This window comes from Brettanomyces bruxellensis, chromosome 8 (assembly GCF_011074885.1).
Source record: "Brettanomyces bruxellensis chromosome 8, complete sequence".
Taxonomy (NCBI): domain Eukaryota; kingdom Fungi; phylum Ascomycota; class Pichiomycetes; order Pichiales; family Pichiaceae; genus Brettanomyces; species Brettanomyces bruxellensis.
Window position 1 is genome coordinate 1,220,089 of NC_054689.1, and position 12,823 is coordinate 1,232,911.

Here is a 12,823-nt window from a genome sequence, read left to right on the forward strand (position 1 = left end):
TAAAGCTAGATCCTTTCACAAGAATTTTTTGTTTGTTTGTATAATACAGTAATAACGAGAACGCTAATGCTAATGACAGTGATGATGAAGTTATATCTGGTGTTAATGAAGAAACTTTACACCAGAAAACCAATAAAGCAAGCATCTAAAATCCGTTCGTAGTTCACCCAAGGGTGATACTTTTGAAATATCAATGTTGCATCCTTGCCTGCGTTTTCCACAAGGAGATCCCTACCTCCAGGATGAAAATCCAGATAGTTGGTAATATCAAAAACTTTGCCGTTCAAAGATACCCAACAATCTCTTCGACTGTGATGCTGCTGAAGACGAGCCTTGGTTATTCTCATGGGAAATTCAGATGGATCAATATTTCTGAGATTCTTGTTCTTCTTGATTCTTTCCCAATCCATAGCAGAGTGACCAGGTGCTAAAATAACCTTTCTTCTGCCACCCAAAGGTCCCATTCTATGTGAAGGGTTTCCTAAATTCATCCTTGATCTATTAACTGCCGGCGTCGATGAAAATGTAACATGTCTGCTTCTTCTTCCCAAACCTTTAGTTGGAGCAGACGGCACGGCAAATCTTAATTTGGCTTTCTGGTTGTCGTTATCATTATCCAAGTCCGCAGATTTTTCTGAGGGCTCGATTATTCTTATATGGGGCATTTTTGATTCCATTTTGCAATAAAAATGAAACTTCTATTGAGGTCTATATACTATGGAAGTAGTTCGTAATGTGCAACAATTCTCATACACAGCTTTTATTTTAACCTTTTTAGATCTTTCTTTATTATTACTGATAGGCGCACGCACAAAAAAAAAAAATCCCGCGAAGTGTTCCGTTAACTAAAGCCAATGAAGAATGTAATTCCATCCATTAACACATGTCTTACTCATTACGACTAAGAGGATAAGAACTTAATTTATTAAAAGTCATTCCAAATTCCCCGCCATATGTGTTCATATATATATACATTATATAGTTTGATCGATCTCGTGAATTTTATGATTTACACCATTTTATGGCATCCGCTATAAAGCAACTTATTTTGGATCTATCCACATTTTCATTTAGTTTGCAGCCATTGATATATGTATATATGTGGATACCTTCAAATCTATCTGGTGACACGAAATGAAAGTTTTGATTGGTATTCATGGAATCATCTGACTGCTTCGGACGACTAAAATCATCAACGGTCAAATGGGGGTTCTGCCTTACAATTTGTAAGAGATTGCAATTTTCAATTATGAGCCGGTTTGATGCGCTATTTATTGTAATATCCAAAATGGAGTTGCTTGTATTGTGAACACGTAATTGTTGACATGAACCTGTCACTAGGCAATCAACAAGACCATCTATAAAAAGAAATGTATCAGAATGTAGTACCAAGATCGTGTTTGTGCATCTCTCTAATGTGACTGAATTAATATTCGCTTCTTTGGGCAAACATATTATGCTATCCGAAATATTTCTAATGTATATGTTTCCGGATGCTTTATTCAGGATAAGCATCTTCTGCCGTGTCTCATCAAGCGTAGCAGTGTATACATCAGTGCTATCTGAACTCTTGTTTCCTAAACTTGAGATAGTCACATCATCCTCATTGACAAGATCTGTTTCGGGCGTATGGGAAAATCTGAACTTTTTATCTATAAATGCCGCCTTTGCCTCATCATATTGAAGAACCAAGTTCTGCAAAGATCTAATGTACAACTTAAGATCGTAAGTAGGAATTTTGTGAGATTGTGATGCGTTTGAAAGCCATGCTTTAAGATTAATGATCTCGTTGATAATGGGTCGAAGATTATCCACAGATCGTGCATCATGAATACTCTTCTGAATTATACTCTCTTTAGTTTTATATTCACTTGATACCTTTTGAAGTTCGTCCATGGTTATAAATTCATGAATAAAAGGGAGTTTATAAAAGAATTCCTCTTTTTGCTCTAGAATGACCAGCACTCGAGATTCTAGACGAAAGGCACGATTAGATCAATGTAGGGATGCCTGAGTGCGCTTGAATCTGAAATTTCAAAATTCTTATCGCTGAGCATTCACTCATTCATTCATTCCTTTATTATTAAATTTTTTTCTTAGACACAAGTGCCTAGTACATGCATCTGACACTTATACCCTTACATCCCATTGACAAGAATTCTATATTCTATTATCTCTATGGAGAACAATTCTAATAATCGGGATAAAACTGCTGAAAGCAATACGAATGTAATATTACAGGGAGTGGCTTCTCCTAAGGCAGATCATATAACGCTCAATAATCAGGTTCGGGAATGCTTTAATACAATACAAGAATATGCTCCCGAAGAGTTGGAAATTCAACCACTGAGCAGTAGGAATGATGCCAAAAATCTGCAGAGCAAAATCAATCAGAACGAACTAATTGATAGAAGTTTAGTTGACACGAAGTTAACTCGGACCGGAGTACATGATAGTAATGATAATATGCCATCAGGTAGAAATTCAAATACAGATGTCATGAATATAGCCGTTGGTATAGACCCCAAAAAGATTTGTCAATTCTGTGGAAAGACATTTGCACACTCGGGATCTTTGGGAAGACACCTTGATTTTTTCAAAGGTAAGAAGGGTCACCCGTTTTCTTTAATTTCCAAGCTCAGAGCCAATGTGGCTAGACGTGGAGATCCAGAACTGGTAAAAGCACGCAGAAGGGAAAAAGCGAGGAAATATAATCAAAGGGATTATGTCAAAGCTAAAAACAGAGCCAGGAGGAAGATTATGAGTAAAGTTTATCGTGTGAAAGAATCAGCAGAAATGAAATTTTATAAATCCATTAACACACCTACACTTGAAGAAAGCCCATCATTTCCACGGCTGTTTCTTTTCTTTATCCCGTCAACTTTATGGCCCGATGATCTTCCCGACGAGTATCAACTGAAGCAACTAATTGAATGGCTTCGAAAGGAGGTCTACAACAAAAATAGGCTCGGCATGCTCCTTACGTATATTTCGCTTGATAGAATTCTAACGAAGGTGGAGAAAGCATTTGCTCAATGGATGAATTATGACAATCAAACAAGACAAGTCCTTTGGAACAAGGAAATGAGACGAGCAGCATGTGATGCCATTGGTCAGCTCAGTTTATTTGATTTTGCAACTAGAAAAACCTATGCAGGTCTACTGGCAGATAAGAAGAAGCAGGAGATAGTTAGTGAAATAAATGGAGGAGCCGAGCGTGAAAAGACTGTAGAGGAAAAGCAATCTGAATTCACGATAGGTAATAATTCCATTTTCGATAATAGTAAAGGGGATCAATTTACTCCATCAGAAGTTGCTGAAGTTGCAAAGGCAGCTACAATTGAAGAATAGCATGTTCAACATACATACAGGTATATATAGACATCTTGATGTACGAGAGTACGATCCAGAAACTTTAGAATTCTAGGCTTGAAAAAAAAAAAAAAAAAAAAAAAAACTATCGATAGCAGGACAATAGCGAAAATAATCAGAGTATGTGCATGACTTAAATGAGATACGGTTTCTAGTTAATTCTTCCAAACGAATAGGCATTTAAGGCAAATAAACTTGGCTAGTCATGCCAATTGCATTTTCTGATATTGAGACTAAATCGATGGATGACTGGTGGAAGTTCAGACTCACGCTATCCGTTGATACACAAAGCTCTTTTCAGTATGCAATAGTAAGTGAAGAAACATACTCACTTCTGTATGGCAACGCAAGGCCTGAAGGAAATGAAAGGGAAGATATCATTTCCTTAAAGTTTATTGGTTCTGATGTTTTCAAAAATCCCCATATTTATCCCGTTAGTGTTGGTGAAAGTGTTGAAAATGGCACTGTTGAATTGCATAATCTCCACTTGCTTCAGAAGTATGGACTATCTTTTGGAGTCGAGTTTTGCGAAGTTAAGAGGATCAGGAAGGTACTTCCATTGACAAGAATATATATTTCATTTCCAGAGGAAGTGTACAATATTCTCCGTGCAATATCAACCAATAAATTCAGGCAACTACTTGCTGATGAAGTAGATTCGAATCCTTCCAAAGTTCTCATCCATACAGGCGATTGGTTCAGACAACTTCATGGTGACGTTTTTAAAACTGAACCAATCAAGCAGGGATACATGATTATGGCAACAGAAATTGTTGTTGTGAAAAGACAGCATAATATGTCTAGTCAAACTGAGGCTCAATGTGATTCTGAGAGTTTGCTAGAGCTCAATTCAGACATCCTCGATTTTTCTATCAGTAATGAGTCTGGCCACAAGTACAAGTTTTCAGTTGTGTCGTTGAGGAGAGATTCTCTCAAAAAATATGTTAAGCATGATGAAGCTGACCAGTATAGCAAAGAGGACGATGAATATCACGCATGCCTTAAAGTGTCTGATATGCTAAAGATGAATATTTTGTACGGAGACTTTGTTAAAGTGTCGACAAACGGAAAGAAGGTGTGTGTACGAATTTTTCCATTTGTTGATCCAAGTAGTGTCCAATCTGGAACCATTCACTGCTCACCTCTTTTGCTCTTAAATTTAGGGTGGCCATCAATCGTAAGTTTAGAGCCAATGGGTTCAGATCATTATCTGGGGAGCACACTATCGGATCTTTTTCCGATTGCAACTTCGGTAACAATTTCAAGAGTGGCAATGCCGATAACATTAGATCGCAGAGTTCAAAGTTTAGCCCTCAAGAGTTTAATGCTTTACTTCAAGGAACGCCGGCGTGTGATTTGCAAAAATCAATTTGTTGGAGTCCCAATTGACACCGACTTGGGAAGAACCATGTTTGAGGTGAATCCAGAAGAAGATATACCCACAGAATTAATCGTATCTACGAAGCCAGATGTGATTATTTGGTACAAAATAACTGCCGCTGCTATCCAGACTGAAAAGGCTATTAGTACAGACAACATTTCTGATTACCGAATGTGTACTGTTGTTCCAGACAGCACAAGACTGTTACAGGCAGGTCTGTTGTCAGAAACAATTCCAACATCCGGGTGGTCAAATAACACTCTGGATGCTTATTTCAACATTCCCAGAGTATTTACGTACCCATCGGACACGACAAATGGTTCTGGTACGTTTTCATACGCGGAAAAGCTTAGGAAGATTGTCAAAACGTCATTTAGGATCCAGGATGAAATTTCACTTGGGGCAATGATACTACTTAAGAGTACTGTTCGATGTGCGGGCAAGTCTACATTGATGAAAAGTGTTGCAAGTGAGATTGGAGCCAACTTATTGATACTTGACGGATATGATATTTTAACGCCGGGATCACCTGGTAAGACAATCGGTACATTACGAGGCAAAGCAGACCGTGTTGTGGAAAGTTGCTCAAAGTTAATCATTTTTATCAAACACATCGAGGCTTTATCCAGGAAAACTGATCCACAACAACAACAACAACAACAACAAAGTAGGCAGGCGAACACACTCTCATTAAAGCTTTGTGAAACCATGGTAGAATATTCAAACAAAGGTGCCATAATTGTATTTTCATCGAATGATCCTGACTCTATCTCGGAGGTTGTTCGTTCCCATGTAGAGTTTGAAATCATGGTTGGTGTACCAAATCAGCTAGAAAGAGAGATCATGCTCAAAAGTATGATTTCTAACATGAACGATGATGATAATCATTACGTGATGGATAACGATGTGTCATTAGAAGGCCTTTCGATCAAGAGTGCCGGTCTCTCTATTGGTGATTTAAGTTCGGTTGTTGAAGATGCCAAGAACGGAAGTATAGATAGTGCGGAGAAACTTGCGGAGGAGAATGAAATTTCAGTTGAACAACTGGTACAACTAAATGAGGGTAGCTTTAGAGTCACACTAGAGAATTTTGAGAGTGCCATTAATAAATCTAGGGCCAAGAACAGTGATGCGATTGGAGCACCACGGATTCCAGATGTGAAGTGGGGGGATATCGGTGGTCTTGAAAATGTAAAAGGTGAAATATTGGACACCATTGAAATGCCATTGAAGCATCCGGAATTGTTTGGCGAGGGTGTGAAAAAAAGAAGTGGAATATTGTTTTATGGACCACCAGGTACTGGCAAAACGTTGCTTGCCAAAGCCATAGCAACCAACTTCTCGTTGAACTTCTTTTCTGTGAAGGGACCAGAGCTCCTTAATATGTACATTGGAGAATCTGAAGCAAACGTGCGGAGAGTGTTCCAGAAGGCACGTGATTCGAAACCATGCGTTATATTCTTTGATGAGTTGGATTCAGTTGCTCCAAAAAGAGGAAATCAGGGTGATTCTGGTGGTGTTATGGATCGAATAGTTTCCCAGCTACTTTCAGAATTGGATGGTATGAGCAGTTCTGGTGGTAACGGGGACGGTGTTTTTGTTGTGGGTGCAACTAACCGTCCAGATCTTTTAGATGAAGCTCTTTTACGGCCTGGAAGGTTTGATAAGATGCTTTATCTAGGAATTTCAGATACTCACGAGAAGCAGGCGAAGATAATTGAAGCATTAACTCGAAAGTTTAAACTTTCAGATGATTGTAAAGCACCCGAAATAGCTGCTATGTGTCCATACAACTATACGGGTGCAGACTTTTATGCTTTATGCTCTGATGCAATGCTTAATGCAATGATTCGAACCGCCGGTAAAGTTGACAAAAAGGTGGCTACGTTTAACATTGAAAGAAATTCAAAAGGTGAAAAGCCGGTAAATACGAGATATTGGTTCGATCATATTGCCAAATCATCTGACACAAGTGTTACAGTTACATTGAAAGATTTTGAGAAGGCCAGGAAAGAGATGGTCTCGTCTGTTAGCACAGAGGAGTTGAATCATTATCTTAAAGTGAGGCAGGAGTTTGAAGGGTCTAAGAGTGGATAAAAAAGAGTGTAAATTTAGAAAAGAGTAAGGAAGCAGATCAAGTCGAATAAATATTGAAGGCTTTTAGTGGTAAATTTGTATTAATATAGGTTGTATTAATATATGTCAACTGTCAAATAAGTTAAATAGGCATTTACCAATGAACGATGCATACGTTGAGTAGGTTGATTGGTCCGCTGGGTGGAGTAATGCAGGGGAAAAAAATATAAGGGATTGGGTGAGAGAAATGAGAGTCAAAAATTTTTACATTGACTGGTGGTCGTCGAGAGGATCCGGAGGGAGTTAAAAAAAAAAAAAAGTGGGAGTGTGTTCCAAGTGTAAAAAATATTTCCAGCTCTGGGTCAGTTGTCCACAAGTGCTGTCGTAAGACAAATAAAACAACAAAGAAAGGCTTTCATATTTTTTTTTTATATCGAACGAAAAGGGCCAGATACATATTTGAAGTGGAGTATCGTGAGTGAAAAATGGAACACCCTTTATCGGCAACCTATGGGTTGAGACTCGGCTCTTTGCTACAATCAGCTGATGACTTTCACAGGCATAGACATAGAATCAACTTGAAATTGAAAAAGCTTCGTCACGCACTTGGAATTACAACAAGAGATACAAGGAATTACAAGGAGAAACAAAAGATTAGCACAATTTCGGCTGAGAATTATGACGAGTCAAACAAGTATGGTGAGGTTATTCTATATCAGATCGAAAGAGATTTATTGTATGCTGAGGAGACAAAGCTTCTTTTGGATGTTCACGCCTCTAAATCTAAGCAAAGATTCCTCGTGTCCAAGTACAAGAAAGCGCTTTCGAATTCGAAGCATCTTTTGGAAGTTACGTCAGATGAGAAGAATAAGTATGTTTTGTTAGAGCTGTTGACATACATTGCAATTGTTCAGGGCTCTTTTTGCTTTAGCAGAAAGCACTGGGATTCTGTGCTGAACAGCTTTTCGATTGCAAGATGTTCTCTTAACTGTTTGTACAAGTATCAAGAGAACGGGTCTTCAAATGTGAACAGAGAGCTTTATCTCGACATTATTGATAATGTTGTTGATCCAGGACTGAAAATTGCCCAGCTGGAGCTGACAGGATCGAGAAATCCAGACTTAGGTTTGATTTCTAGGGGTCAGGCTGCAGTGTTTGCTGATACGTTTTCATACTTGAAGCGTGCGGTTGATATTGTGAAGTCAATTGATCCAGAGCTTGTTAGTATTCCAGACGAGACAGAGGCAGAAAAGCTAATCACATCTGTTTCGTGGCGTTCTTACACTGCCGAACTCAACTCTGCAGATGAAGCCAAGGCTATCATGAAGGCTCAGAAGGCAGCTAGTGAGGTTGTCAACTCTGATACTGCTTCATTTGATGCTGCTCTTCTTGCCTATCAGAATGCTTTAACCTTGAAAAATCAAGAAATTGGTAGGGGTGATGCGTATTCCAGCGATGAGCAGAAGCAGGAGGCACAGATTGTCCTCACATACTTGAAGTATAACTACTTGATGCTAAGAATCAGAAGAGATGCTACTCTTCTTAGTGCTATAACGGCGAAAGAGTCGAGTCCATCGAAATCTTCAATTTTGCGTTACCTTAGAAACTCCTGGAAAATACAAGATGGTATCTGCAGCTCACTTAAAGACATCAGGGAGTTACCAGGTGTGGCAAATGATGATGATCTTGTGGATACCTTAAGTTCCACTCAATACTTTTACGAAATAGCAAAGGTTTTGGGATTGGCTCGAGGTTATCTTGCATCTGACAAATGCTCACAATCTCTTGCCTTGGCGGCAAAGGCTAAACAAATTTGTGATGGCATTTCTCCACTTAAGGAGGTTCTTGCACCAGGTCTTCCAAATAATGATGATATTAAAGATATACGGTCGCAAGTTGATACATTTTTCAGTAGAGCCCACATTCTTACGGTTTATCAGGATAAAAATCATAAAAGTGGCATACTACAGTATCTCATTGACCAAATGAACAGATTCCCGGATACCACAGGCGAGGATTTGCTCAAAACTATTGCACCTCTTACACTAAAATTAGAACCAGTTAACGTGAAACCTGTTCTCTTTGATATTGCTTTCAATTACATAGATTACGGCGGAGATGGCGTCAAGCCAACCGTTATTGGTGTGGAAGACACAACTTCCGCTAAAGAAACACCTGCCTCTTCTGAAAATGATGAAAAGAAGAAGAAAGGTGGCTTTTTCGGCCTTTTTGGCCACTGATGTTTGTATCTTATAGGAAAGAAAATAAATGAAATAAAGTAAAAACTGTAAAGATGAATGAAATAAAGCAAAAAAAACGTAAAAAATGAGTGAATCAAATTGTAAAAATGAATGAAACAAAGATGAATAAGGCAGATTATGGAAGCAGAGATAGTGTAAATGTGAGAGAATAGATTGTTAAGACGAAATAAAGAAGAAATAGATGCAAATAAGCTAGTATGGTAAGAAATAAAGCGAAATACGATTAGTAGGAAATCGAGCGAAACTGAGCAAAAATGCAATGCCGATGCGGGCTGTGCTGTCCTCATTTTTCCCGATTTCCGTTATCGATATAATTTGGCGGAGTTAGTTGCCTTCAAGAATAGTAAGCTGTATATGCCAATGGGTTTTTTGACCACGAATCTGTGATACGAATATCCAAGCTATAATAAGATATATTATTTGCAATATTTAATAGGCAACATTGTGGCTTTCTGATTCGCTCTTTATGTGCTTATCAACAATTCTGAATGCACAATGAGCGAGCATTTGGATTATAATGATGCCAATAATGGCAGTATCAGCGATAGCAACAGTGATAATGACAGGGATAACAATGACGATAATATTAGATGCTTTATATGTCTGTGTAACAAAGGAGAAAGAGCACCTTACTGCTCAAAACGGGAATCTGATGATTTTATCAAGCCATGCAAATGTTCTTTCGTGGCACATAGAAAGTGTTTTCTATCATGGGTATCCAGTATTACCATTCCCAAAGTTATAGGCCCGGATCCAGATAGATCAAGTTTTGGTATCCCCATACCATTTGCAAGAAGCACAAATCCCCAGGCGCTGACATTTCATTGCAGTATATTCGAATTACTGACTGGAACCTTCTCTCTTTCTTCTGATAAAATGTGTGTCTTAGTTGACTGCCCACAATGCAGAAGAAGGATTTGCCTTTCTACAAAAAATAACTGGTTACTCAATATTCGGCGGTTTTGCGAACAAGTTATCGACAGCCTTGGTTCTGCTGCACTTTTATCTGGGACAATATCTACAGCATGCTTATCTATTATTGCATCTGCAATGTTTACCCTGGGATCCTTGGGACAAGACACTCTCAATGTACTTGCAAAACCAAGTGTTCAGTTAGGAATATATGGAGTACGAAGATTCCCGTCACTGAGTATTTCTGATGCTCTTGATAATGATTTAATCTCATCGCAGAGGTATGCTTCTATTACTTGTGGCATACCTCTCTACACATTATATTTAACATCATCATTTCCATTTGGTTACCAGGCCGATTTCCTCTTTTCAGTATTGGCATACTCTTTATTTAGTGATCCAGATGGTGTTCCTGATACCGTTCCCCGGCGTATTATGAGAAACTTAACTATTGCAAGAGCGTTGGCGAAGGCAGTCTATAATATTTCCTTGAACAAAATATATTATTACTGGCACAAAACGATTCAGCCATGCTTTTTCACTGATAAGCTTTCACAAGAAGATCTTATACGCATAGAGGAAGATATTGAAGAGGATAATGAGCAAACAAGCAGGGATGAGGTTGCAGCAACAAAGGATAGCAGATATCCATTTTTATTTAGAATTTTGAGGAAAACGTTTAGATACTTCACGAAATCCCTAAAAACGTGGTGGAGAGAATTGTTTATATGTTCCAAGGTTGATTTTTCCGTCATGTTTGGCTCCTCCTCTATGTACAGGAAAGTGTTGGTATCTTTGTGCCTCCCCCGTGTCGGAAAGTACATTTCGGACAATCTATTAGTTAGTATTCCTGGGATGAATACATTTTTAAACAGATTCACCGATACTCCGGATGAGAATCTGTTCTTAAGGAATATCCTTGGTTGTGCTACCGCTAGTCTTATAAGTACTGTGTTGTCTTTTGCTTTGAACTACTTTAGATATCGACAGTTACGCCACATTGATGTTGATGACTCTTCTACAGACTACCTAAAATATGTTAATAAGGTATACGGTGAAGACGGAACTCAGCAATGAATGGAGTGATCTTGATATTTTGGTATAAGTTTTCTTGTATATAAATGGTAACTCAGGTGGTGTCAAATTGAAATTTGGTAAAGTTTGATAATTTGCTGCTTAAATATACTTTCTATCCTGAAGCAACTTTCAGAAAGAATAAGCCTTGCTTTAAATTCTAGACCGTTTAAGCTAGCATCTGTTATAGAATCGAAGAATTATTAAAGTGATTGTAATAGATGCGTCGAGAGTCGCGTCTACATAAAGCTGCCCTGCCTTGTTTATGCCCAAGAAAACCTCACTCATAAGGATCAAAGGTATTTAAACATGTGCATTTCCCCTTTTATCCTGTTCTTTTTACCTTCTTACTTAGTTCTTTTTACTTTTATACTTTTCCTTTCTTTAGCCTTAAAAACACTCAATACTAGTTATAACAAAAACTTCATAAAGTAATCGGCGTCACACTAAAATCAATTAAACAAAACTATTACAGTGATAATCTTGGGATAATTATTGTAGCTTTAAAAAGATTAATTGACAGAATCTGGTTGCGTATATTTATCTAAATAATGTTATTGTTTAGTTGGGATTTTTATTTTTATTTTTTTCCTTATAGATTAAGTCGTTTAGTGTCCTCAATGTTTTGGATCGTCGAAATTTGAAAAGGCTGACTTATAATAAAACAACGAAGTGGATGTATCAATGAAGTGTAAATGAAGCTTGATTAGGAAACAAAATTATAACGTGCCCGCGAAACATAATAATCAGAACGAGTTATATCAAAGACATTGTAATATTTCAGCTAATTGGTTTAAGTGTGACGCCGATTACTCCATGTAGTTTTCTTTATAACTGGTTTAAAAGAAAAAGACAAGTGTAAAATAGAAAGAACTAAGAAAGAGGGTAAAATGAACTGAACAAATGAGGGAAATGCGTACGCTCAAATACCTTTAATCCTTATTCTTGGACCATCACAAAGCAGGGCAGTTTTTACATAGACGCGACTGTCAACGCATGTATTTCAGACATTTCTTGGAGAACGCTACATGTTCGAAGAAGATCATTTAACACATCAAATGAGAATGAATCCCGGACTATAATGATCTGGATTTTGTAATACCATTCTAGATGAAATTAACATATATGTTAATATCCCAAAAATTTGGTGGTAAGTGTTGGAAATCTTCCTAAAAAATCTGAATTCGAGAGAAGTTCCTTAAACGCTCTTTTTATTGTACTGCTGGAAGTGAATACACGCGCTTTTTTTTTCCTCTCCTATCATTATTTCCGGGGATTAAGATCTCGACCGGTATTTGAATATTGCATGGTCCTTAAAAAAATATCGTTTTTTGAACATGTATAATAAACCATACTGCATGACTACTATATTTTTGCATTGATTGTATGTGCATGTTTAATTATTTCAGACTATACGGCACTCTGACTTTTCTCTAATTTTAATCACTTTAAATGTCATGTTTAACACTTTCAGTTTTTTGAAAATTGTGGTCAGTTCCGCCCTATTCAATAAATACTTTGGCTACCGCTATGGAATAAATGTCTTTTAAAACATTAGCATTCTTAGTGCTATCTTGTACTTCATAATTATACGTAAAATAACTTTTTCTATATATGACCGAAATTTGTCAGGCTTAATTTTGGTGCCACGATTAGCCTCCAGGTAAATAAAACGAGGTTATTAAAAGAAGAAGTCATGCATCTACCATATTAGATGAGTATTTAATTGGTTGAATTATTTTGATAG

The 12,823-nt window shown here is 37.6% G+C and overlaps 6 protein-coding genes across 6 annotated transcripts; 4 read left to right on the forward strand and 2 right to left on the reverse strand.

The window, feature by feature from the left end:
- Positions 1-116: 116 nt before the first annotated feature.
- On the reverse strand, positions 117-677 carry BRETT_000724 (uncharacterized protein; the record flags this gene model as incomplete). The annotated part of the gene is made up of 1 exon (XM_041279286.1): positions 117-677. One exon carries the CDS (start codon positions 675-677, stop codon positions 117-119), a length of 561 nt encoding a protein of 186 aa, XP_041137500.1.
- Positions 678-1,002: 325 nt separating this feature from the next.
- Positions 1,003-1,896, reverse strand: BRETT_000725 (uncharacterized protein; the record flags this gene model as incomplete). Its single annotated transcript, XM_041279287.1, has 1 exon — positions 1,003-1,896. One exon carries the CDS (start codon positions 1,894-1,896, stop codon positions 1,003-1,005), a length of 894 nt encoding a protein of 297 aa, XP_041137501.1.
- A 282-nt stretch (positions 1,897-2,178) lies between these two features.
- On the forward strand, positions 2,179-3,351 carry BRETT_000726 (uncharacterized protein; the record flags this gene model as incomplete). The annotated part of the gene is made up of 1 exon (XM_041279288.1): positions 2,179-3,351. One exon carries the CDS (start codon positions 2,179-2,181, stop codon positions 3,349-3,351), a length of 1,173 nt encoding a protein of 390 aa, XP_041137502.1.
- Positions 3,352-3,577: 226 nt separating this feature from the next.
- BRETT_000727 (uncharacterized protein) lies at positions 3,578-6,850 on the forward strand (the record flags this gene model as incomplete). The annotated part of the gene is made up of 1 exon (XM_041279289.1): positions 3,578-6,850. The coding sequence occupies one exon, from the start codon at positions 3,578-3,580 to the stop codon at positions 6,848-6,850; it is 3,273 nt and encodes a 1,090-aa protein (XP_041137503.1).
- A 464-nt stretch (positions 6,851-7,314) lies between these two features.
- On the forward strand, positions 7,315-9,069 carry BRETT_000728 (uncharacterized protein; the record flags this gene model as incomplete). The annotated part of the gene is made up of 1 exon (XM_041279290.1): positions 7,315-9,069. One exon carries the CDS (start codon positions 7,315-7,317, stop codon positions 9,067-9,069), a length of 1,755 nt encoding a protein of 584 aa, XP_041137504.1.
- A 516-nt stretch (positions 9,070-9,585) lies between these two features.
- On the forward strand, positions 9,586-11,079 carry BRETT_000729 (uncharacterized protein; the record flags this gene model as incomplete). The annotated part of the gene is made up of 1 exon (XM_041279291.1): positions 9,586-11,079. The coding sequence occupies one exon, from the start codon at positions 9,586-9,588 to the stop codon at positions 11,077-11,079; it is 1,494 nt and encodes a 497-aa protein (XP_041137505.1).
- Positions 11,080-12,823: the final 1,744 nt, after the last annotated feature.